Source organism: Ahaetulla prasina, chromosome 6 (assembly GCF_028640845.1).
Source record: "Ahaetulla prasina isolate Xishuangbanna chromosome 6, ASM2864084v1, whole genome shotgun sequence".
Taxonomy (NCBI): Eukaryota; Metazoa; Chordata; class Lepidosauria; order Squamata; family Colubridae; genus Ahaetulla; species Ahaetulla prasina.
In genome coordinates, this window is record NC_080544.1 from 34,500,228 (window position 1) to 34,527,627 (window position 27,400).

A 27,400-nucleotide genomic window follows, 5' to 3' on the forward strand; every position below is an offset into this window, starting at 1 on the left:
CCAGTTGATTCATTGGAGTTGCTTTTTAATAGGAAAATGTAAACAATCACCAATAATTTTTGACAGGTACAAATACTACATCTAAATAGAATGGTATGGAAATATGGTGCATTTCCTAGTAATCTCCAACTCTGATCTCTGTAATGTCTTGTGTAAAGGCACAAGAATTATTGTAGAATACTCAGCAGCCAGACTGATTCCTGCCCAAACTCAAACAGACAATCTTACACTTATACTAAAAACCTTATCCTGGTTGCCAATTTGTTCCTAGAGGAACGACTATGTGCTGTTTATTAACTTGTACAGCCCTGCATCATTTGGATCTAGGCTATCTGAGACAAGACATTCCAATTTGATCCCTCTCGATATCCCCCCACTGCTGCCTACTAAGTTATCCATGGAGGTCTTTTAATGGTTGCCAAGGTTCATCTGCTGGCATCTCCGAATTGATCTTTTTCTATGAGCACCCCAGACAGATGGAATGCATTCCTTATTGGATTAAGGGATCTAATCAATTTGTTAGTTTTTTTTTTTAAAAAGTACCTCATCTTTTAAAAATAGTTAAATTTAAGGGTATGAATGGTTGGTTTAATTCTTTTTTTTAATATTGCAAGATTAATTTCTGTTACGTTTTAAAGTTGGAATACCAAGTATGATGAGTGAACAAATAAAAATTAAAAATTAAAAGACTGATAAAGTAAAAACGATAATAGCAGTAACTGACAAAATTAGATTATTTGACATCGCAACATTTCAGTCTCACAAAACAGCTTTGCTGGGGAAATACAAATAAACCTTACATAGCAATGTTTAGACAATTTTTAACTGAATTTGACAAGTTTAAATTGACTTGAAACAACTGGAATTTGCGGAATATTCTTAAAAGGAACCAAATAAATAAATAACAAGAACATCTTACTTGTCTGAGGTCAATGAATGCTAATTGCAAGGTTTCTCCATGGAATCCAGGTACAGGCTCAGAACTTGCAAACACTGAAAAGAAATAACAAGAGTTTATGAAAGAAATGCCAGGAAGAATCTAGATTTGATACATTCTATGATTCTTAATGACTGTATGTGTGTGCGTGCGTGCGTGCGTGCGCATGCGCGCACAAGAAAGAGAGAGAGAGAGGAGCACATAATTTATTGACTTAATTTCTTAGGAAAACAGAATACATTTGAAATCTTATTTTCATTTATATTGGATTTAAGGATGATAAATTATTAATTAATTGTTAATTACTTTGAATTCCTCATTAATAGGAAGAATTAGCCAGATTTACACAGAACGCTAAATCATCATTTTGGGGGGGAAAAATCTGGTTTACTGGGATTGGGCTACATGAAACAACATTTTCTTTCAGGAAATTACATATTCATGAAGACAATTTCAAAGAAAGAATATATACTACACAAACATTTTATTTAATTGATGCTTTATTATACTCAATGATATCTACTAGCTAAAAAGCCTATTTTTACTTCAACCATTTGCGGAGCTTTTGGAGGATTTATCAAATAGGAAATCAGGTATATAAGGCTGCAGAAAAAAGATGCAGTAAGAGAAGAGTTACACAAAGGGACTAATGAGACTGGGAAGGATTCAGATGAAGCAACTAACTCAGAATTCTTGCAAGACAGAATATTCAGTACCTAACCATGTATAACACATGTTCAGTTCAAGCTATTGATGGTGTGGAGGTTTAAATAAACATCTTCTTAGGTTCGTGTGTCATAAAGGGAATATAAAGAGAATGTCAAAGAAAAAAAGCCGACAAACAATTATTAAAATAAATTAAGCAATTATAGGTAATCCTCATTTAGGGACTATTCACAATTATGAAGGTGAAGATAAATAACTTCATGGCCAATCCTTGAATTTATGATTTGTGCAGATATGTATCAGCTCATAGACAGACTGACTAGCTGAAGAAATTTTGAATGTGAAATTGGATGTCAATCTTCTGTATCCAAAAACATAAAGAAGTGAATGAATCAAATTCATAAATTCCATTACAGTATATTTAAGAAGGTATATATTTATGTTTGGAAAGAATTCTTGCAAACAATCATTGTGATTCAACAAGATGAAAACAACTGAGCAATTTTCTGTCAGAATTAATTTCCAAAGGGTTTGTCCTTTCTGCAGCAGCAGCAGAAACATTAAAAAGGTTTTGTAGTATCTAAAAGTCTAAAATGTACTATTCCATAAACTTTGAGTCAAAATTACATAATGTGATTTCTTTAAATGCACTACTACACTAATAATCAAAAAGTAACATTTTTCTTTTGTTATAATAAATAATCAAGTTACCAGCAGAGGGAGACAAAAGAAAGTTTGGCTCAAATCAATTTAATTTGGCTCATGTACAATTCTGTTAAAAGTTAGGATCATTGCTAAGACAAATGAATTAATGAATTCAGTTAAATAATAAACATAATATCACTCTCTTAGGTGGTTTAATTTCTCAGAATCGTCCTTAGAAAAATCCTCCATACTAGGAAATAAAATTTTAGGAAAGCCCCAACAATGGCAGCAAATCATCAGAGCCAATAATCTTTTTACAAGCTCCACAGTGAAAAAAACCAAAATGGAGCATCACAGATATGTAGTTATTGCTTCTCAATCCAAAAACAAACCACATCAAAAAAAGGAATCCAGATTCCACAATGCTTCAAATAACGGAAAGCATAGTCTCATGGATTTCTGGCTTTCATAGTTTATACATTCAAGGCATGCTTTTTATTCAGAATTTGCATACTTACATTCACACTGTATGACATCTAAATTAAATTGCTGAATAGCTCCCATGCTGATCTGTTTCAAGTCACTATCCAACAGCATCTGCATCAGGGAGGTTGAGAGATGCTGGCAAGCAGACATACAAGCAGTCTGAGCTACTTTTCCCTATTAAAGAAAAGGCAACACATTACAGAAATAAACTGGCACCTCTTGTCACAAAGATCTCCCAATTCTCTCCCCCCCCCACCAGCAATTATTCAACTCAAGACAATCAGATAAAGAATGCTTGGCTTTGTTTCACAATAATAGTTTCCCTTGGATGCTTGAGCCAACATCCAAGAATTTTCAAAGAGACAAAAATGGTTAAGATATTATTTTTTTTGTTGCTGTTCTTTATTCTTGTGAAAAAATTAGGGGGCAAAAAAATGTCTTGATATTTACAGGATATTACTACAAATGTCCCTGGAGGATATATTATTTTCTGCCAAAACCCTCAGTTGCTTTCCTCCCGATTCAATAATTTTTCTGTGTAAAGTGGGAGGATTCTAAATTTTAAAAAATGACCAACTTGCTCATGAGGCTCTCCATTGTTCAAGATATTTATAACTGTTCAAAGACATTTCATATTAACAGTTTACGTCCCATTGGTTAATAGCTAATAAACACAGTACAGAAGTAGTTGATCGGAGATAATATAATTTTTTTTGGGAGGAGGGGGTATTTCCAAGAAAGGAAGTTCCATTCATTTTAGTGATCTTATATTTTAGTGACTGCAATTCAGATGTAAGCTAAAGAAACAGTGCGCCAACTATTAGCACTTTGCTAAGTAACTTAGGCTTCTTCTCATTTCAAGATTAAAGAAAGCCTTTTCTTTACAACAACAACCATAATAGGCTTATCAGTCATCTGGCCATATAACTAATCCATAAATTTAAGTTCTGTAGCCTTCCACAGTGAACTCTTGTGCACGTTTATTTAATAGTAAATTGCATGACAATCCTTTACACAATTTGGGAATAAGCAGCACAGGATATTTGCTTATGGATTTAGGTTGTGTTCTTGGATTGTTTTAGTTCAGAAGGAATGCTGTATCAGGTCAATCCATGGAGATGACAATGGCTGATCTCAAAAAGGTAAGAAGAGTCAGACATATTAGTTGGATAAAAAATCATTGGAAAATACCAGGGCTTTACACTAGATTGGGAAGTTGAGAAAATCACTTTGGTATCACTGCAGAGAAAGCTACGTGAGTAGCCCATGTAAACCCCAGAAATGAACATGACCAGTCTATTTATTTTATCTTGTGATATGAAGCCTCCAGAGGAAAAAAAATGGAATAATTTAGAAGACAACAAATACAAGGATGTGTCTGGATATAATACTTTATGCTATTAAGTAAGTAGTCCTCGATTTATGACCATAACTGAGCCTGCAATTATGGTCATAAGTCACTGTGGTTGTTAAGTGGGTCACCATATGACCATACCCGATCTTACAACCTTCTTTGTGGTGGTCGTTAAGCAAACACAATTGTCAAGAGAACACCAATGGCCATTAAGCAAAATTGTTTTATCCAATGGGAATTTTAGGAAACTAAAGGTAAATGCTAGAAACTGGCAAAAAATGTCAAAATTTGCAGTGTGACCACAGGACACTTTAAATGGTTGCCAAGTATCCAGTTGGTTGTTGAGGACTTCATGTAAATGCTGTGTCAAAAGACATTTTGCAATTATTCTGCCTTTTTTAAATAAGTGTTTTTGTGGCAAAACAATCGTTGAAAGAACCCATTTGAAACAGAAGAATTTCCATAAATGAGAAGGGATAATGGCAAAACCAGAGCCTCCTTATGGCTTGCATGCATAGAGATTAAGCAAATGGTCTCATGTGTAAACCATATACTAAAATGAATCAACATTTTCAAACCAATTGAGCATTTATATGTTCCCAACTATAACAAAATATTAAAAGGATATCATTGGGAAATTCTACCTCTTTGCTCCTTGACATTTATTTGTGGGCAATATATATAGTATCATGTAAGCCATAACGGCTACGTCACACTTCAAAAATTATTTGGAAAAATGTGCAGACATTTTGCGTCTCTGCTCTTCATTAATATAGTCCAGCCTTTTTCAGGCCTCCAGAACATACAGCTGCTTAGAGTTTAATGAGTGTCATCTCGTTATTCAGACTCCTGTCAAAGCTTCAAGAAAGTTGGGTTATTTTAATGAGTACCAGCAGTGTTGTGGTCACGCAAGTTCCAAACTACTTCTTCCAAATCATGTTTGAAGCATGTGCCTACTATAAATCTTCAGCAAGCTCTACAGGCTGCTTCTAAGGTGTCTTTTTGTTGGTCATTCAAAAATTGAAGTATTTTTTAAAACTATACAGTGACTGAAACAAGCCAACTACCAAAAGCCAACTATCAACCAAACATATAAAAAGTGAATACACAATCCGCATGCTTAAACAACTGCCAAAGTCACTCATAATTATACTAGCAGACATGCAGTTCTATTCCCCAAATGGAACAGTATCAATATGAATGAAAACAGAGCCTTGAAGGGGAGGGATAGAAGGAAAGATAAGAATCAATAGGCATAACTGAATTATGAGATAACAGATTTAAGATACAAATTGAAAGTCTTATTTTAATTTAATAAAACAACTGCACCTTTTGATGTAATGCAGGGCTCTGTGAGATTAGTCCCATGTTTTATGTAACAGATTGGCTTTGATGCCTTTGTAATATTTTATTTACTTGTATTTTTAGAAATAACTCAAGGCAGTGAACACATCCAACATGCCTTCCTCCTCCTATTTTTCCCACAACAACCACCCTGTGAGGTGAGTCGGGCTGAGAAAATGTGACTGGCCCAAAGCCACCCAGCTGGCTTTCATGGTTAAGGCGAGACTTAAACTCACCAACTCCTGCTTTCTAGCCTGTTGCCTTAACCACTAAACCAAACTGGCTTAGATATAAAACATATATCATGTAACATATATAAAGAATAAAATATTGTCCATCCCCAAACTAGCAACCAATTAAACCTCGTTAACATTTTATTGCTATATATTGATGTATTATAGTCTGTTTCCTGTTTGTCTTCCAACCTAGGCATTCAGAGCTTTCAATGTATTAATAGTAGTGGAGCACAAGGTAATGGTTATGATGTATGATACAAGAGAAGCTACAAGGCTTTTTTTAAAATTGAGTTTCATAAATGTACATCAAGTGCATGTTTTATGATGATAGACAAATGCTAACACCCTATTCAAAGAAGCAACAGAATTGCTTTCAACTATGCACTCCGACTACAGGCTTATTGCTGTCATGGCATTACAAAACACATGCACAAGGGGAAAAGTTTGTATTATCTGTATTTGAGATAACTAGGTTTTTATCCTGGCAAAAATAAAAAAGCAAGCCCTAAAATTTAATCATAAGCTAGAAGGCTTCATAATATCCTAGAATTATTTTGTACGTTTCTCTGTACGTTTGGATATACATGTAAAATTACATTTAAAAATCTACAGATTTTTTTAAAAAAATATAACTCTTCCAAGTTGAAAATATAGCTGTTAAATACATTTATTTATGAAAGCTATTAATCCAAATTCACACTGAACAATTCAGCTTTCCGTACTTTATTACTCAGGCTTATCATGCTTATGTTTGAAAGAAACTAAAAATAAACTTATTGTATATAATGCATGTATGAATCCATTCACATAATTTTGCTTTTTGAATTATTGTTAAGTTGCATCCAAATCATTTATAATAATAAATACTAAATTTACCAGTGATGTTTCCTCAACACCAACTATGTAATGGCTATTAGTAATCTCATCACTTCTAACATCCTTGCATTTATTTGTCGGTTTCAACTATCTCTACATTTTGTTTTACCTTTGCAAAGCACAAGAAATAAGGCTTTTGACACATAAAAATAACACCTGCTACAAGATATAACACCTAGAATTTCCCTTCTTCTTCACATCTGCTAAAGACCACATTGGTAAAAAGAGAAAATCCTCAGACAAACGTCTTATATTTCAAAGCCGCTTGTAAAAGAGAATCTGCTGACATGTTAAATCTTTTCTGTACTGCCCCAAAGCTTTTCTCTTAGGAACAATTGCTGTAAAGAAACATTTGGCCCTTAGGAAATTCCCAAAGGGTCAGCCATATGCATCCTTCCATGGCACCTTGGTGGTGCTGCTTTCTCGGCCTACGCTCGATGTCTCAAAAGCAGCTTTCATCATTCAGTGGGATGTCAGTCAATATGATTTATGGACTGCATTCAACAAAGTCAGAGCATATAGAATGAGAAATATGACTACAATCTCCTAATTTGTTTTGTATTGAGCCACTTAAGAGTCAAAGAGCTGATGTCAGACTGAGACCAGCAACACAATTAACCAGCCGGTGACAGATTCATCTATCCTCCCTGCCAGGCTGTGCCAATCAAGGACAGCATGAAACGACATTTGGAAGGATCAGTAAGAAAGTCCTTTCTCTAAGTAGGCGATGTGGGCTTCTGATGGACAGTTTTTGACTATAGCTTGCAGAGCACTATCACACTTTATCCAATAGCCCCCCGCTGCAAGCTGTGAAATAAGGCTTTTACTGCCAATCATAGAAACAATAAAACACAGTCCACAATCCCCAAGCAAACAGCGAACAACAAGACTTGTCTGTTAGCTCTGACAGTCTAGCTTCATTGTTAATTTAACAATATTACATGACACATTAAGGGGAAGCATCTTTCACTGTCTTAAATACAAAATTCAAATTCAGATATTTAAGTGTGTAAAATAGATATTCTTGTGATGGAAAGAATTAAAACTTAGTTTGATCAATGATAACAAAATGTAAGCTTCGCTAATGATGAATATGTTTGCCACTGTGTTGGACAATAACTTATAAACACAGTGTCTGTTCTCCTGTACTAAATGAAGTTTAATAAGCACTTAAGGTTGATTGGCTGACTAAAATTAATGAGGATGCATTTATATGAATGCATAATAAGATAATATGTAGTCAGGCTTTTTTAGATGCACAACTGTGATCTTTTGGACAAAGGACAGATTTCACCAAGAACAAGAATACTTACTATTCAAATAAAGCAATCCTGAAAAGACTGTTAACACATACTAAATCTCCTTTATTTTCCCCAAATCTAATTTTTCCAAACAAATTTTAACATTTATTTAAAGGAGAGAAAATCTCCAGAATGTTTGAAGTCTTTCAGAATGATTCTAAACCACATAAGAACTGATGACTGAATGTATTGCCATAGCTACAAACTTGCACATTAAAACATCTGTTGATCTTTATTTCTGAAGATCTACAATGTGAAGGTAAATGTATGCTATAAAACACGTAGCAGAACAACACAGGCCAAATGGTCCACAAGCACGGATAACAATTCTGAAATAGAAAATCAATCAGTCTTTGCAAATTATCTTGGTTATAAAGTCTAGTCCAAAGAATATGTAAATGAAGAGTTCTGCGGATTTACTTCTCTCTCCAGCATATGGATGTCTTTTGTAATATTGAACAAATTGTTCAATTTCTTGCTGATTGGATAACCAATCATATTATCTTATAAGGTGCACATGGGGAACAAGTTGCTTTTGTAGAAGATCTGATACACAAGAGCAGGAAGAAGTCCCTGAGGATTTTACCCCGCTAGTCATAGCCAACTTTAGGAGACGGTGGTCATCTCTATTTCTTTAACCCATTGAGCCAGTACTGTCTGAGAACATTTCTCTGATCATGTGTCCAGCATAACATCATGCTACAGTGCAAGGCAATCAAGCCACATAATAAATTGGAAACAGTATTTCCAATAAAATGTAAAGCAGAGATCCCAGTATGTACCATCTGGGATGAACATACGGATAAATCAATGAGTGCAAAATGCAGTGCCCACATACGAATTTTAAAAAATTGACATCAGCATTGTTGCAGAATCTGGGTTATTTGACAGTTTGTGTTGGTGACCACCCTTAAAGTTCCAGGTGGTTTGGGGCCTGGTCACCTTCAAGACCACTTGATCCAAAGGATGCCTGCAGGAAGATCCCTCCTTCAAACAGACATTAGATCAACACCCCTACTCCTAGGAAGTTGTTTTTAAAAACTGGTTTTTAAATATGCATTTGGGCACTGAAGTGAGAACAGGAGATATACCAAAATTGAGATTAATATAGAGATGAGTCGTAATTTTTATTATTACGATAGTATTTATTTGCTAATTCTAATGTATTTGCTGTAAGCCACTTAAAGACCTACAAGATTCAAACATTTATAATAAATTGTAGTAGTATTTATTTATCTATCTATCAAATTTTGAAATGGCTCATCTCTCTCATGCAGGGACTCTGGATATATAAAAAATTAAAACACAAAAACAACATATAAAATTTAAAAAGAGGCAAGAATGATTAAAATTCAGTGTTAAAAAATTAGTTAAAAGGCTAAGAGTTTCCTGAATCACAAGATGAGCAGCAAATACATTTATAAATAAATAAATAAATATTTATTTATTTGGATATATCCATTGCATCCAAAATATCCAACTAGCAAAATTAGGGTGACCTAATACAATTCTTAAAACGCCTAAATATGTTTTTCATAAAATTCAAATTCAAATTAGAAATCACCTTTTAATAAATTAAAACATATTCTCATAAATGTCCACTATCAGAGCAAAATCTCAGGCCCACAAATTGTCATAAAAATTGACACTTATTTTGAATAAGTGTCAACTTTGAATTCATTTAACAGGAAGCAAGAAACTTTATTCCTAAAGGAAATATATGTGCATTGAGCTAATAAGATTCTATCTCTCTTGGAATAGATCATTAATCCATAAATCTTGGTACAGATTTCCATTTATATAGGACAGTATAAAAAATAACTGGGAAATTTTGAGTCACAGAAACAATTGAAGCAAAACCTTTAGCATTTGTAAATACAGTATTTAATTAAATACTTTAGTTTCATTATTGCTATCTATATACGGGACATGTCCAAAAACTAAAAGCTACAGAATAAAGTGTAGAAACTGATAAAACTAGAATAAAACAAAAGAAGTAACTGTTTCAGGTAATAACTTTTTTGATATTTCCACTTTACAAGTATAATGCTTAAAACTGTAGCCTCTGCTTAATGCAAGCAAGGTTTCAATTTAAAGCTGGCATATGCCATTTCTCAAATTTAAAAGGCAAATAATTGCAGCTCTGTCTGAAATTCAAGCTGCTTGATAGAGCATATAAGTGCAAAACTTGGAAGTGCCCATGTTAAAACTGCAATGTGAATTAATTCCTGAAATCAAATATATTTGTTAGAACAACAAAGAACTGGAAAAGCAATCATTTTGCTGCATGGTCAAAATTTACTTATTATTGTGCAGTGGACAGGCTTCTTCTACTTGTGCCTTCCAAATGTGCTGGTCAAAAACTCCTCAAAACAAGCAATTTTTTTTGATACAATGGAATTAATTTCAAAGCATCTGAAAGCAGCTAATTTAGGAAAATGAGTATATAAAAGAGTGTCAGCTAGCACTCTGTTTCACGTTATCCACTCCTTTATGACTTTATATTCCTGTATATCTGCAGTAATCTCATTATATGTTGCCTCATCATTATTGGCCAGTTCTTGTCTTGAATACATCAGTTTTCACAATGGAAGAGTGAGAGGAATTATTTAATCTAGAGTGGTAAATAAATCAGTTTTCCTGCTCTCCATTGATACCACTAACATTTGGTTTAAACTGTTAATTTCATCAGGCTAATTTTTGCTTATTTTTAAATGCATCAAATTAGATTTATTAAGCATTTACTAAAGATAGTTAAATGTGAAGGTGATATTACAGCTTTCTCCAACTCTTTCTTCAACTCTTAAAAATATTCAGCAAAACATGTTACATAGTTCCCTGCCATTAAATTTGGTTGCTTTAATTTTATATATCTGAATCGTAATTTTTTTACTTTTTAGTAACTTGTCCTTTTTAAATCACAGTGTGGATATTGAAAAATACTATCAACTGAAATAAATATGACTTAGATAATGCAACCTAGGCAGAATTCAACTATGCATTAATATAAATGATTCTGCCTACTTAAAAGTTGCAATTGTTCGTCAAAATGCAAATATTGTGTTGGACTAAAGTAAAATACTTAAAATAAGCTGATGACCTGAAAATAATTGGGGCACAAATCCTTTAAAGCAATCCATCATCTTTATGAAATACATTTGGGTACAGACATTCTCCTCACTTCAAAAAGTATGTTTTTAAAAGAGGCTAAAACTTTCACCAGCTCTTTATTCTCAGCCACTATCTGGCCATTTTAACCTGATTTTGTATGCACATCCCATAGTTGCATTTTGACACCTGACCTCAAATCCAAGAGGTTTTAAAAGTTTCCTTTGAATGATCTCATTTCAGATGCAACACAGGCTGTATCATGTTTCTATGAGACTTTAAAAGGTTCCTTCTGCTTTCTGTCCAAAAGACCAGGGTTAGTCTTCAACTTGGATTCTGCATGCTGCTATACAACTTAGCAGTCAGTCAGATCAAACCAAATAGAGGGCTTTATAATAAGTCACTCAGTACTAAAGCAATAAGCCTGCAGGCAGTCCATAGTTAAGTTTTCCAAGGGCATGCTTTTCTTGAGCTTGCAATCTACTTACCGACATGGCTGCATAGTCATTGTTGTTATTCTGAGAACAAAATCAGCAAGGCAATCAAAACAAAGTAAATTAAAATACACTTGTCAACATTAAATTGCATTTGAGTAACAGGGGAGGGAGAAGAGCTACTGAGAGCCTCAAGAAAATAAATGACACCTACTTCTAAGCTTTATTTCCTAAAGATCTTAACAAGTTAAAAATATGATTCAAAATGTGAATGGTTTTTACCTCATTTTGATAGTCAATGAATTCCACTTGTAATCTGTAAAAGCCTAACAGGTGCTCGTCTAATTAATCTAATTTTATTATTTTATTTTAATAGATTGTCATTTACCGTAAACTGATATTCAGGCATACTAAGGAATAAGATAAAGCATAGTGCATTAAAATACTCTGCATAAAGTTGTATTTCTTCCAAAAGAATGGAAAGATTTGTCTGGAGTGCCACTTGAAAAAAATTGAGCATCTATTCAATTAGTTTGACAACTTCAGAACCTGAATAGAGCCAAATTGCTATAGATGGTATTCTCACATGCATGGTGGGTGGGGGGTTTAAGACCCTCTCTTCTAACAGCACAGCGCCAGCCCCTCCATCTCTAAAGCCCCAAGCTCCAAAATTCTCCAGAAGAGAATTCCACAACATGCCATCAACCAAAGGATTAATCATCCAGTTATTTTAAGCTGCTTGAGTGCAAGTGTTTTCCACTCACATCTACTTGTGATCCAATCCTTCATGGTTATCTTCAGTCCTATTTAAGGGCTTTTGCTATTAAAACACACTCAAGACATTTGTGACAATCTGAAGTAACGTTTCATAAAAAATATTTTACCATTACAGTAATTAACAAAAGTTTAAAAAGCTGCTATTTTTATTACAAGTATGGTCTTTTACTTTATTTTTAAAACATCAGTGTTTTTCCACCAAGTGACAACACAGAAAAGAGAAAAGCAAACAAAATTTGAAGAACAAAGCAAATAAAAATCAAAGAATGATTATACCACAATAGCCATGTATACAGTGTTAACCTTAGGTCACCCTTCTCTGATCTGGAGCCTTTCAGACATGTTGGACTACAAGTCTCATCATTTGCCTCTGAATTGGAATAATGTCCAACATATCTCAAAAGTATAAGTTGTGGGAAATCTACCACTGATAATGATGATAATGCCATCAAGTTGGTACATTAACTTATCAACTCTTAACTAGCACATACTGTAGGTAAACCTCCAGAAAGATCTGCCCTCAGCCCAGCATCTGAAGTCATTGGCATGTATTAAAAAACCTCTGATATGAATACATAATTTGGATTGCTTTCTTTACTGCATTGCTATTTCAAATTTCATTTCTTAAGTCAAAAGTTGAAAAATTATACTTTCCCTCACGTTTTAAAATTTTTCAATTGAAAGGAGAGAAGAGAATTCCAACTAAAACCTTAATTCAGTATGGCCATTATGTTAATCATATTATATTCTGAAGATGTAAGTAGGCACAAGTAAAACAAAATTATGGCTGAATATGTTATGTTTAAAAAAGCTAAAAATGTCCAGCTACTTAACTACTTGAGGGTTTCTTACTTGTCTTCGGAATTGATAAACCATTATTCCTTATTTTTAGTTGAAGTCAATTTCCATGATTTTATTTACAGCGTTTGTTGATTTTACTGACATAGTTAAGTTATAATTTTCAACTATCTTAACCATAGGTATTATCTGTGATTTATAGAAAAATTTCTAGATATAATTTTTCTACATATGGAAACCATTAATAAAAATGATTCTCTAAGTGAAGCTAGATTGATTTGTGATTGATCTCAGGGGGTTTGGAAATTTATCTGGAATAGGATTCAGCAGAAATGAGAAGCCACAGAAATTTTACTTACTTCACATTATAGCAAAGCCTTGAAACTGCTTGATAAAATCTACACCCTTCAAGATCTGTTCTGATGTATATAATATCCTAAAAGTATACTTTTAACAAAAAAAAATAATGCTCATAAACCAAGGGAGAGCAGATAGGGCCTTGATTCTGATTTAGCAGGTGATGTTCCACTTGTGCCATCCATGTACACTAAAAGATCTGTATTTGTGTAATTGTTAAGTGTCTATGAAAAATACTTCAATGTTTTAAATTTAACTTAAGTTTTTACTGACTTTTAAGTTAATCAAAGTGTTATCTGAAGTGTGCCATTATTTGTCCTCTTATCCCAACCAAAGTATTTATTTCCGTTTAGAAGTTAAAAAAACCTCCTTGTTATGGGAGGTGAGGCTGCAGGGAGAGTAAAGCAGGAAATCATTTTATTTAAATATACAAAGGTCCCCTGCAAGCCCAGTATTTACTTGATGAGAAAAGCCAATCATTCAGCATTATGATTTCTGTGAGATCTCAGAAAATCATCAACATGATTCAGCTTTAAAACACTTCAGTATGCAGTATGTAACGGCTGAGAATGCAAGTCATAAAGTGTTCTAAGTGGTTTTATATATTTGTAATTTTTTTTAATATTGCAGAAACAACTCTAGTGGAATATCCTAAACTGTATGTTGGGCAATCAAGCAAATGAAGCAGGTAAGAATTATACATTCCAGATCGTATTTTATAATACATAGAAAATAAATTCCGTAATGAGAAATAATGGGGGTGGTTGTTTTGTTTAATTTTTTTATTTATTCTGATTTTATGAATTTAATTTATGCAAAGGCTCTGAAATTTTCTGCATAAAGGTAAAATTAATAACAAGAAAATATTTGGAATGAAATTGCTTTTCTTCTGAACTAGTTTATTTTTTTCAAACTGGGAATATAAACATAGCTCCATACATGATTCAGATAGAGGTGTTTAACTTCATTTTCCTCCTGGATAGCTGCCCTGATCACTCAATCTGCCCTATTTCTGCCATCTTCACAACACACTGACATGACCTTTCATGCCACAGATTCTGCAGAAAATTTGCAGAATAGCCATGGCTGAATATGCATCAGTTCAGATCTTGAAAAGAGAAAAAAGTGTTAGCTGTACAAATCTTCATATAGAGCTGTTCTGTGAACTATACTGTTTAAATATTAGTTCTTTATCTCTCTCCTCCAAAGTGGCTGAAGGGGAAAATCGTGGCAATCTAACAGGTTTTACTATTTACAGATACATCATAGATTTACTATATACTATATATTATTATTATTTATATATATTTAGAAATAATAGCCAAGTTTTTCCTAACTCAAAATTCCAGAACAATATTGATTGATTCACAGGGTAATTTCATATAAGATATGAAAAACATTGTAGGAGATGAAATGACAGAGTCCAGACTAACAACCAAGACATCACATTGATAATTTCATTTAACTGAGGCACAGTATATCTGATCCAATAATGCTAAAAAAAAAATCAAATCATAACTTGGATTTCTGAATAAATGTGAAATAAAAGCTTGTGAGGGAAAGAGTTTAAAATAATGCACAAAATCTAGAGCATTGACCGACAAGGACCATTTATACCAGGGGTAGTCAACCTTTTTATACCTACCACCCACTTTTGTATCTCTGTTAGTAGTAAAATTTTCTAACTGCCCACCAGTTCCACAGTAATGCGCCATGTATCGCCTGTGCATGCCTCTCGCGCATCGTGGATTGGATTCGGGGGGTGCCGGCTACCAGCTCTGCTTGTCTATTACAGCTGGGTGGTGTGGGCTGTAATGTGCGAGCTATTCTGGGACGAGGCTCTTTTGTTTGTGGTCGCACTATACGTAACGTGAACTAAACTTATGCGTGAGCGATACAAATAGTATATTTTCAGAAATTTAAATTGTCACGCGGAATTTTATGAAAACCTAATGAAAATGTTTTTAAATAATGCTATGAAATTTTTTTTAAAAGTCAATTAAATTTAAAAAAAGGAAAGTGCTTCAGTATTGGACAAAACCCCTACCGCCCACCATGAAAGCTGGAACGCCCACTAGTAGGCGGCAGGGACCAGGTTAACTACCACTGATTTACACCATACCTGTAAATGTGCTTTTAATACACATTCCCCAACAGTAAACCAGATAATGTTAAATAAAAGTATATATATTTTTAATCAGGTTCAATAGTGTCTATTTTTTAAAAAAAATCTTTTAAAGTTTACAGATGTATAAAAATGATTCAGAAGTTTTACCTATTTTACCCCCTCCCAGTCCTCATAGTATACAGATTAAAACATAGCACATGTGGTATGTTGCTTTTAATGTTCCAAAAACAGATCCCATATGATAGGAGCTGTTGAGAGTCATTCAACAATTCATAAGAAGCAGAAAATGAGTAGAGAACTCAAAGACTTCCACCTCTTCCTATTGCTAAAGGAAGCACAGAATGCCATTAACTAATTCTAAGTTATTGTTGAGTAGCATTCATTTTTTTAACTGTAGGGTGAATCCTGATAACTCAATACTAATAACACTATTACAGCTAGACTTAATGGGGGCCTCCAACTGACTATCCATGTCGCCACAAACATTCTCAGTCTAATTTGAGCCTATAAATTGGATGCTGTTCACTGCAACAGTTTTTCTTTTTAAACAAACGCTTAGAAACAAATGCTCATTTTACTACTTTATTTATTGATTTCCTACAATAAGTAATTACTGTTCCCAAATAATATGCATGACTGTCTAAAAGGTGTAAGTTAGTAAGTCCACATTGTAAAATTATCTAATTGTCTTAAGTGCTCACTACAAGTAGAAAAGGGAAGAAACTGAAAGGGATAGGGATATCCTTAATTTATTGAGCATAGTTGTTGTTTTTCTTGTTGATATTGTTACCCTAAAATTTCAGTTTGTATCCTATCCTTCTGTCCCAAAGCTGATCACAGACTTGCTTAGAAGCAACATTAAACCCTTGGTTTAAGACTACAAAAAGAATAAATAATTTGTCCCTTTTGGTCTTGTTGTTGTGGTCCAAGACCACAAGACATTTTTATATCCCCTTTGGATTAATCAAACTTTACTAAATCATCCAGATTCAGGTAATCACTAGTTTATCTTAAATATGATTACCTAAAAGAAACCATTTGCAGACATTATTTAGGAAGGTGGTTTGTTGGCCTAACCCACACCTCCCTAGGATTGCCTTGCTAACTGAAGTTGAACTAAAACAGGAGCCAATGCTTTCAAACTGCTTTTCACAGCCAAACAAAAGAGAAAGGATAAAACTAATCTACATTTCTCCTATGTAGGTGCTGCATTTCTGCATTCCAGGGATGGGGATTTTCCCCTCCCATCTATCGGTATGTCCTTCGATACATAGAAATTAAAGTGAATTGTTATAGATTTGATTTTCTATACTTACAGGCAAATGAGTAAAAACCTGAAAGGTGCTTCTTAAGAAATTAATTAGATCCATTAAATAGCCACTAGCTCTTCCATCAGGCTCAATCATTGTCCAATCATAGTCAGCAAGCTGGATAAATTCATCGATTTTCTGGTTAAGTTTTGTATAAATCTCCCCTTCAGCAGCATGTCTTGCATCCTGAAAAGAAAAGATAATAAAATGTCAGTATAGCATTACTAACTCAAGGATAATTGCTTGAAATAAATTCTGTAAACAGAGCAGTTGTGGGCCAAGAAAAATGGAAAATAAATCTTTAAAATTCAAACTGTAAGGTATTTAAAAACAAACTGACTACCAATATCAATGCAAGTCAAATTCTGCTCCAAAAGGAACATGATGCTTAATGCTTTGATTCATTTTTGAATACATTTACATACATCCAGTGGTGGGATTCAAGTAATATAACAACCGGTTCTCTGCCCTAATGATTTCTTCCAACAACCAGTTTGCCAAACTGCTCAGAAAGTTAACAACCGGTTCTCCCGAAGTGGTACGAACTGGCTGAATCCTACCACTGCATACATCTGTAAGTTAACTACTGTATGCTATAATGCAACAGTCCCCAACCTTTCTGGCACCAGGGACTGGTTTCATGGAAAACAATTTTTTCACAGACCGAGGGTGGGGGGAGAAATGGTTTTGCATGCAACCTAGATCTCGCACATTCACAGATGAAGCTTTGCTTGTTTGGCTGCCACTTGTGCAGCTCGGTTCCTAACAGGCCTTGGACCGTTACCGGTCCACAGCCCAGGGCTTGGGGAACCCTGCTATAAAAGTTCTGAAATAATACTCAGATCTTGCTAGTTTTAAAGAAAAAAGAATCAAGCTATTATTCGAAAGACTGCATTACTGTTTCATCAGTATAGATTTATTTATCGCCATTTTAGAATCATGATTTTCGTATTGCTTTTTATAATTGGATGAGAAACCAATATTTCCAGCAAGGCTTGTTGTATTTTATCACTATTCTTTATGATGTGATTTTACAGTTTTAAATCTTAACATTTTAAGTACATGAAAAAATATTTCTAGATGTAGAACATTAATGAACAAATAGGTTGGTAACAGCGCAATTATATACAAGTCAGAACTAGAATCACTAAGTTGGAAAACCTAGAGGTCACTTGACTAAATTGCCATGTATTCTGCTCTTGAGTTTGGTATATAAATGGAACCTTTTCAAACAACCTGAACCTTACCTAAATCTGTTCCAGAGAAACCAGTTACTTAGCACAATCCTATACGGATGTCACAAATAACAGCCACACAGCATGATCCCACCGAACAATAATATGGATCATATAGTACCCACTACATTAAAGGTAATGCTTATACATATGGAACAAATTACAAATTCCCACAGAACAAAATCAAAAGGCCCCAAACAACATTTTATTGAAGAAAATAAAACAATAGTTTTATTGACAGTAGTTGTTCCTCAGAACTTTCATCAAAATGGTATTTGATTCTAAAGATGACCAACTTCTGCAGAAGAATCACATCCAGCAGTTTAAATAACTTTCTGCAACTTAGTGCCTTCCAGTTCTGTTGAACTGTAGTTTCCATCAACTTGATCACTGATTTGCTTACAAGAGATGATGGACTTATTGCTCAACACCTCAACAGTAGCATCAGATCCTCCCATGCTATTTAGCGTGTCGGGCAGCAATGGATCTCAAGCATTTTTGGTTTTGAGCGAATAGTTCAGTGTCTTCCCATGTGATGTTTAGAGTCCTTAGGTCTGCAATGAACATTTTTCTCCATGTATTTCAAGGGTGTCCTCTTGGTTGTTTGGCAACCGGTGGTCCATCTCATTGCCATCTAGGGGATTTGATTATTCTCCATATGGAGAATATGACCTACAAATTGGAGTCTTCTGCATGTGACAATGGTATGTAATTTGCAGGAGAAACTCTTTTGGAGCTCTTCTTCATTATTAATACGGTCAAAATAGCGAATCTTTAGGATTCGGAGAAGGCATCATTTTTGGAAGGTGTAGAATCTCGTTAATTAATGCTTGCTGATGCCTCCTCACTGGCACAAATGGCTGTTGGGATCACTATAGAGATGAGCAAACAGAATTTAGTGGTATAGACACCAGTGATCTAGATGACAAGGACCAGATTTTATTCATCTTCTGGAAAACAGCTGTTGCTTTTCCAATGCATCACCTGACGCCCGTCTTTCCATCTCCATTTCTGGTGACTGTACTTGCCGAACTGGTAAACTTTTCTACTTCAAGTCAGTGATCCGAGTGTGCTTCCCCATATCTGTGTGGTAAAGCTCACAAAAACGATCTTCGATTTCTCGACACTTATCTTGGGGTCAATTCTGGTTGCTTCCTCATCCTAGGCAGTCGTCACTTGTACTTTGGTCTCATCTTCCCTAAGTAAGGCAATATCATCTGCAAAATCCAGGATGCCTGGTCTTCTTCAGAATAATGAATGCCTTTCCGAGCGTGTGATGTTCATCACCTAAGACAGGGGTGTCAAACACAAGGCCCATGGGCTGCATCTGGCCCGCAATGTGGTCAGATCTGGCCTTTGGGGCTAGCCTGGAAAATGTAATGGGCCGGCCTGCATCAGTTCGGGCCTGTCTACCCAATGCAAAGAAGGAATATTGGGCCAGTTCGGCCTGGTCTACCCAGTGCGAAGAGGAAACATGCCAGCAGTTTGGGAAGTGTCGTCAAGCTGCCACGCCCACTTGCCCATGCCCACCCAGTCGGCCATTCCCAATCAGACCAAGGTCAACCACAGCCCTGATGCGGCCCTCAATGAAATTGAGTTTGACACCCCTGACCTAAGATCCTCAAGGGCCACGAGGAAGAGGAGCGATGATAGAATACAGCCTTTTCTAACTCTGGTAGTAATTTCAAAGACGTCTGTATGGCCATTTTTGGTCTTAATGCAGCAGTTTAATCATAGGTGTAAGTCCTTAAAGATAGTAATAAAGACCTTGTATAAACAGGATCTGCCAGAGATTCTTGGTGGACACTGTCAAATGTTTTCTTAAAATCAATAAAATTAATGGTCACCGGATGTTAATATTCAGTGCAATGTTCTATGATATTTCATAAAGTGAAGTTTTGTTTCCAGCTGGACCTTCCACAGCGAAATCCGACTTGTTCTTCTCTCAGATGGTTGTACATTTTACGACTGCCTAAGGAGAATTTTGCAAAAGGTCTTTCCAGGCACCGAGAGGAGGGTAATGCCAATTGCCCAATATATCTGAAGCATATTGATTTAGCTGATATAATTAAAAAGGCTCTGATAGGAAAGTTGAAGAAGTTACAGTACAGCTTAAATGAATTAGGTTTTTCCTCATATGATTTATTATTCTTCATACAGTTAGCATTAAACATGAAAATCTCAGATTCTATGAAGAATTTATTGAAGGATTAAAAGAAAGGTAAGAAGACAATAAAAGCCTCCACAGTCTTCCTGATTCTTTCCCCCCTTGAAACAAACCCTTAAACAATAAGAGATACATGGGAGGGAGACATTGCCCCAAAGCTGTGTTTTGTGATCTTTTCTACAATTTAAGGAAGGAAACCCTCCATCTCTAAACTGAACTGCTTTCTGGGATATGAAAATGAAACAGATGAGCAGCTTCCATAGTGATCATTTTTATTTCATTTCATTTTTTGCAGTAATAGGGAAAAGTACGAGACACATTAAAGGAACTCTCCTCACATTCAAGCTTGAGATGTGGGGAAGGCCCACTAAATATTCTCACCATGCTTATTTTTGCTGTAAATTCTATTTTATGCAGGATTCTATCCATTCTAGATTCCAGGACGGATTCTAACTTCTACAAAATATTTAGGAATCTTCCTAAGGAAGGAAAACATTGAAATAAGCTAGGGCTGAAAGCTTGCTGAAGCAACACAATTTTAACTTGTGTGCAGAATATTTAGGAAGCAGCCATGTATAAGGTAGTCCTTGTTTAGCGACTACAACTTAGACCGGCTACTAAGCAAAGTAAAGCAACTGCTACGTGAAGATACAACTATGCTTATGATCTTACTTCAGTTTTTCTTTGCTTTGCTTTGACTTGTGACGGTTGAAAACGCAAGGATTAGACTTGCTTTTTCAACAGTCGTAACTGTAAACGGTAGCTGTGTGAGGTGATGTAATGGTATGCAGGAATGAATTTGGGGGACTGGGCCCAGAGAGGTTGCCTACAGAATGGTGAGACAAGAGACAGCACAGTCCAGAACTAAATAGTAGGTGGGACAAGAGGCTCAGAAGAGACCCTTCCTAATTCCTTGGGTGATAAAGGAGATGGGGGAAGAACTGTACTTTCAGACTTGCAAGATTCTGTTCCTGTAACCTTACAATTCTTACCAAAGTAGAATTAACTCCTCTGGTCATGTTTCTTATGTGGTCTACCTGATAAGGCTGACTTTTGGGGGGGAAATTCTACAAAGCAAAGGCTACCATGGAGATGGGGTGTCACTTTGTGCATTATGCATGAACCTTGAAAGGAACAGTGAGCAGTAATAGGACTCTTGAGATTACCATCCTGGTCAGGATCCATCCCTAAATTAAACAATCATGTTGATTCTATCTACAGCCAAAATTTGGTCTCTGATTTGCTCTTTCACTTATGATTAAGATAGCAGCAGATAGGAAACACAAGTTGTCATAAGAAAGCTTTAAGGATATTTTGCACCAGGTAAGGGATTGTTGCATTTCTTATTATTTGTAGAAGCTATTCTGTGTTCTTGGTTTAGTTTCAAAGATTTTACCCCTCTTTCTTTAGGAATTTTTCACAAATATGAATAGTTTTGGAGACTTTCCTCAATAAACCCACATAATCTTTAATTTAAAAAAAAAATGTGATAATTTCCATAATTCCCTTTTTCACCTAGGATTTTTCAATGCATCTTCCTCAACACAAGCACTTTTTTTAAAAAAATGTAATCACCTTATTTAACTACATAACTTTCACAAAGTACCTTCCTTCAAATCCATAATTTTTAAAAGGAAGGCTTGTGTGAAATTTTGATTACCAAAATACACAACTTGAGAACTGTTTTTGGATGCCTTTAATGCTGCTACAGAAAAGTCCCTTTGGGCAAGTCTTGCAAATCCACTTCAGCAGAAGACCATGGAGGATTTCTACTTCAGCTCTATCACCAGGTGTTTAAACTGAAGGCAAAACAGCTGCAAGCAATGATCCATAGAGCACCAGGAAGAAAAGGGATTTAACAGAGAATACCTGACAAGCTCTTCTGAACTTTGCTGTATTAACAATTCCCATTTGCCCTATTTTTAACATTCACAAACAGTCACATGGTAACGATAACTAAATGTTCTCCACACAGAAAATACAAGAGGCATGATGCTAATCCCTTGAGCATTTCTTTATCCTCCCTATCTTTCTTTAACCTTGATGACAGAAACTAATGCTGGAATTTGATAGGTATCATTTTAGATTTAGTTACAAAATAAAAGTGTTGAAGACAGAATTACTCTCAGTGGGAATAATCCTTTTTTAGTTTGTTGGTCTGTAAAATCCTGCCCTGTTTGGGTGTATACACAGTAAGGCAATTACTTGAAACTTAAGATGTAATTGTTAGGGAATTAACTGATGCCTGTTTTTGTGTACTTTTAAAAAAAAAGTCAGTGAAAGAAAACATTCCAAATTTGTACAAATAGGTTCATTTCTCAGAAATGAGAAACATAGATCACTTTTTTGCCTTGTTATTTCACAGATCATTATCTAAAGTAAACACAGGCCATTATCTAAAGCAGAGGTCTTCAAACTTGGCAGCTTTAAGACTTGTGGACTTCAACTCCCAGAATTCTCTGGGAGCTTTACTGGCTGCAGAATTCTGGGAGTTGAAGTCCACAAGCCTTAAAGCTGCCAAGTTTGAAGACCTCTGATCTAAAGTATTAAAATAATACCTATGTTGGGGATAGGATTCAACAGACCATACAGCTAGTTCCATGAGGCTGAAGAGTATAAAGTTTGAGTATAAACTTCTCAAAACAATATGACGTGACAAACTACATTTGAAATGGATGGTTTCAAAATGATTATTCTAGGATAATCTCATGAGTAAGTTTCTGAATTGATAAAAGATACACAAGCACACACACGGACACAAACGTACTCCTTGCATAGATCTCCTATACGAATTTGTTTTCAATTTTATACACATTTAATTAGTTGGAATAATTTTACTGAACAAACCGGGCCTTACTTCTAAGTCAGTACAGTAAGGGTTAGCTGTTTGAAGTTTTATAAACCTAGATTTATAGTCTCTAAAGTAGACACATGAATCCCTTATTATATTTTATGGTTGATCACACAGTCAGTCAGATTTTTTGGTTGGATTTATCATTTTTTATCCACCTATTAAGTCCTTCCCAAGTTGTTGTTTGATGGTGTTAAAGGTTATTTTGTTCCTATATAAAATGTGAATATATATATATAATAGTTTCCGAATTTGTTCTTTGGGAAAGTGTATCAGCTCTGTGATGATTTTGGTCATTGTTTTCAACATTTTTCTTAGCTCTTCCCCAAAATCAATTTCCTGGTCAGTTCCCACTAGCTCATTTACATCTGAGTGTAAATAAATGATTTTTGGCTTCCAGTTTACTTTAAACTTACCTGGAGACAGTACAAGTACCAGAGATCAGAGAGCCAGAACTGAATACTGATCTTCTTCCAATACAGATAGACCTCAACTTACAACCAGTCACTTAGCAACTGTTCAAAGTTGTGGTGGACCTCCCTAGAGCTACTTATGACCCAGTTTTAAAGTTCAGACCTGCAATCAAACAACTGCGTTTTGGGCACTTGGCAACTGGCCTGCATTTCTAGCATTCCCTGGTCACCTGAGCATGATTTTCAGCATTTTTTGGTTGAAACTAGTGTATCCTTCCAGTTTCGGGCAAAAAAATATCCATTGTGTATAATGAGTTTGTTTAACAATCACAGGGTTCACTTAATAACCACTGGAAAAAAGATTGTAAAATTGGGAGCAACCACATACTGTAATGACACTGAACAACTGCCACAACTTATGACTGTAATGCCAATGTACTGCCTCATAGTTCCCACGAACTCTTGAGAGGGGGAAGGGAGGGGGAAATAGATAGGCTGGCTAACAGTCAAAACAAAAAGTTTTCTTGTGGGAACCAAGGTCATCCCAACAGGTGGCAATTGAAGGAGGAGAGGACTAACTAAGCAGCTTGCCAGCTATTGCCATTGGACAATGTGACCGGTGACACCTGGGGAGGGAAATATTTGCTCTTTTAATTAGGGAAAAACTGTAGGACCTTTTAGAGTTGGTTTTCACTAGCTGTATTAATACGATGTATCCAATAAACATCTTCTTTGAGGAATCTACCTGACTCGGAGTTCTGCTTTTGGCGGATGCGTTACTCGGAACACTGACAGCCAGACTCAAATTATGGTTATGTGTTTGAGTACTAACTGTAGTGGTACAAATGTAGGAAACTCAGTAATAAATGCCTGTGTAATAACTGTAGCCTATATACACTGGTTTAAATTTATTGTCAAGCGACCAAATATATAAATGTCTATATACCTGACATTCTCTTTGTGTTTTTTTCTTTCTTGGAAACGTCACAAAGCCACGTCTTTGCTATTGAAAATATCTGGGAGAACCATCAACATGTATAATCAAATTTGAGAAATGTGTAGGTGCAACTGAAGATGTTTAGCACAAGCATATTTTAGTTTTGTCTCCTCCCAAATATGTCCCCATCATTCAATGTAATATGTAGTTCACCATAGATTAATTTAATGAGATTAGGTTATTTTAAAATAAGCAACACTCTGAAAGTGATTATTTTTATATCAATGGTGTACTTAAGTTAATATCACCTATTTTATGCTTGTTTAATGTACCCTTTATAGATGAGTGGCGTGGTGGCCTAAAGGTGGGACTCACACCTCATAATGAGGAGGCTATGTGTTTGATCCTAGATAAGGCAGATATTTCTCTCTCTGGATGCAATGAGTAATTGTCTGCTGTGAACTCTGTGTAGGTGTCAGGAAGGACATCCGGCCAGTAACACTCAGCTCCAATCAGTTGCCCCATCCCCATCCCAAAGCAAGGAATTACAGGGATTAAAAGAGGAAAAATGTTCAATTCAATTCAGTTCTTTTGAACTTTTTCAAAAGAACTGAATTGAATATGGAATATGGAATTGAACTGATTCCACAACACTTAGATAAATTATTGATTGACCCAGATGAAAAATTAATAACTAAATTTATAAATATTTTTTGGAATTTGACAAAGCAGAAGAAATAGTGAAGGGAGTGATGACAGCATGGGCAAAAAATGTAGGGCACAACACTGAATTAGAGGGATGGGAAAAAATTTGGAACAGAAATTATAAAATAACAAGATCAGCAAAATATAAAGAAAATCAATACAAAATGTTCTACCACTGGCATATGGCTCCCTCAAGATTGGCAAAACTATATTCAAATTTAACCCCAAATTGTTGGAAATGCGGACAGAAGCAGGGTACTTTCTATCATTCATGGTGGCTATGTCCAGAATCGAAAAAAAATTGGAAAAAAATAAAAAATTGGTTACAGGAAATAACCAGTGCCCAACTGGAATATACACCAGAATTGTTTCTTCTGGGGATAATGAGAAAAACTTATGACAAGAAAATAAGACATATGATTATATATATAACAATTGCAGCAAGACTGGCCTTTGCGCAATATTGGAAGAATGTATAGACGCCTTCCGAGGACTTAATAATTAAAAAAAAATGACTGCGCTGAAGTGGATAAACTATCATTGGAATTGAAAGGAATGGACAGACTTGGAGTATTATATATCATGGGAGAAATGGTACAAATGGATTGAAAACAGAAGAATAAAACAGACTCAGACATAGTTAAAATTTAATGAAATAAAATGTAAAGAATATAAAACTTTGTAGTGATATGTAGTGTAAACGGTCATAGTTCTGCACAAAATTTTCTTTTTTGTATTTTTGTAATTTTAGTCTTTTTGCTTGTTTTAAAATTAATAAAATACGGAGGGGTGGGGAAATAAAAGAGGAAAAAAGTACTCTATATAGGTAAATATTTGGAACTTTTATGATGCTGAGTCACTTTACCTAATCTGTTTGGATACCGTTATTCATACATATATAAATTGCACAAAAAACATGGAACTAAAGCATGCTACCTAGAAATTAAGAATTTGGCTGTTTAGACAGGGACTTGAAAGCTGATCACATCTCCCATACCTTAAATGTTGAAAGACCATATAGTCTTGCTGTGTGGAGAGTTTCTTGGGAAATATTTGTAATGTTAGTTATAAAGTCTTCAAGATATTTACATGCTTGTTCCAAATGCGTTGTATTTATGATAATTTGCACCAGCTTAAAAAAAAGTGAAAACAAAGATATAAGAACAAATTATAATAAAGCACTTTTTTAAAGTTTCAGATTATATTTAAATCACTGTTAATTATGGAGCCCCCTCCCAAACCGGAGTATATAATACAAAACCTAACCTATAGCATGTCATGGATTGATTATAAAAATATATATACCGGTATGTCTATTTTAAAGGCAGATTGTCATTTTAATGTGGAATACCAATGTGTGAAAAAACCTCAATTGTGAACATTATGTGTAAATTTTCTAGCTTCAGGAAATCTTTTTTACATTTATATATCCACTAAGAAAATCTTAAGTTGTTCCCTACAGAATAGCTATGTGCTGGATAGAACATACTTTCCTATGCTGTTTTTTTCACCATTTATTTGGACTGGAATCTACCTACTCTAGGAGTCTGTCAAGGACTGGAATCTACCTACTCTAGGAGTCTGTCAAGCACAACATATGAGCTCAAATAACCTGAAAATCCCCCCTGAGGAGCCAAAGATTCAAGCAAGGCACTGAACTAATACTAAGATGTTTTTTAAAGAAACTTATCCACAATTCCTGATTTTCTTTGAAAAGTTCTGGGGAAATCACATCCTTTCCAAGGAGAGAGTTTGGAAGTCCCCAAACTACCAAAAAAGTTTGAAAACACCTGACAATGTATTGAATATTAGAAAACATTCTCAGCACTTACCTCTGTCAAACCTATGTGAGGTTTCTTAATGAGGTTTTGCAAACAACTGCTTAAAGTTCTAGTCAACAATAAATTTGTAGATTTTCTAAGCATGTCATCTATCTCTGTTGAACTGCAGAAAAAAATGAGATATTCTGAAAACAGATGAACACAGCATATAAAATTACTAAATAAACATGCAGTTTTGTTTCTTTCCCACTATCTGATTGTAATCCAGTGTCAATATAACTCTTGGCACGTTGATTGTCTGGGAGTGCTCGGAACACCTTTCCATTTAACAGATATCCTTCCAGTCTCCAGCTCCATATCCCACCCTATATAGATGCATTTTGCAACCAGTACACCATTTGGCTACCTGCAGAAATTTAAACCTTTTCCATGTGACTGTTGGCTTTGCCTTCTTCATTTTGGGGATTCTGCACACCACCCACCAACTGCCACCATCTTTCCCATTATGTGCTGCCAGCATTCCCCACAGCCAACTAGAGTGGGAGCAAAACTGA

The 27,400-nt window shown here is 35.0% G+C and overlaps 1 protein-coding gene across 8 annotated transcripts in view; it reads right to left on the minus strand.

Moving 5' to 3' along the window:
* EXOC6 (exocyst complex component 6) overlaps window positions 1–27,400 on the minus strand; it is a 114,118-nt gene that overhangs the window by 31,605 nt on the left and 55,113 nt on the right. For 4 of the 8 annotated variants that reach the window (XM_058187867.1, XM_058187866.1, XM_058187869.1 and 1 more), the window contains exons 16-21: window positions 26,898–27,009; window positions 26,063–26,197; window positions 16,764–16,943; window positions 11,442–11,471; window positions 2,767–2,908; window positions 920–993 (exon numbers count right to left, since the gene is read on the minus strand). In XM_058187867.1, the coding sequence (XP_058043850.1) occupies window positions 920–993; window positions 2,767–2,908; window positions 11,442–11,471; window positions 16,764–16,943; window positions 26,063–26,197; window positions 26,898–27,009 (673 nt within the window). The remainder of the gene's footprint in view (window positions 1–919; window positions 994–2,766; window positions 2,909–11,441; window positions 11,472–16,763; window positions 16,944–26,062; window positions 26,198–26,897; window positions 27,010–27,400) is intronic. The other 4 variants (XM_058187870.1, XM_058187868.1, XM_058187871.1 and 1 more) reach the window with 1 other exon arrangement.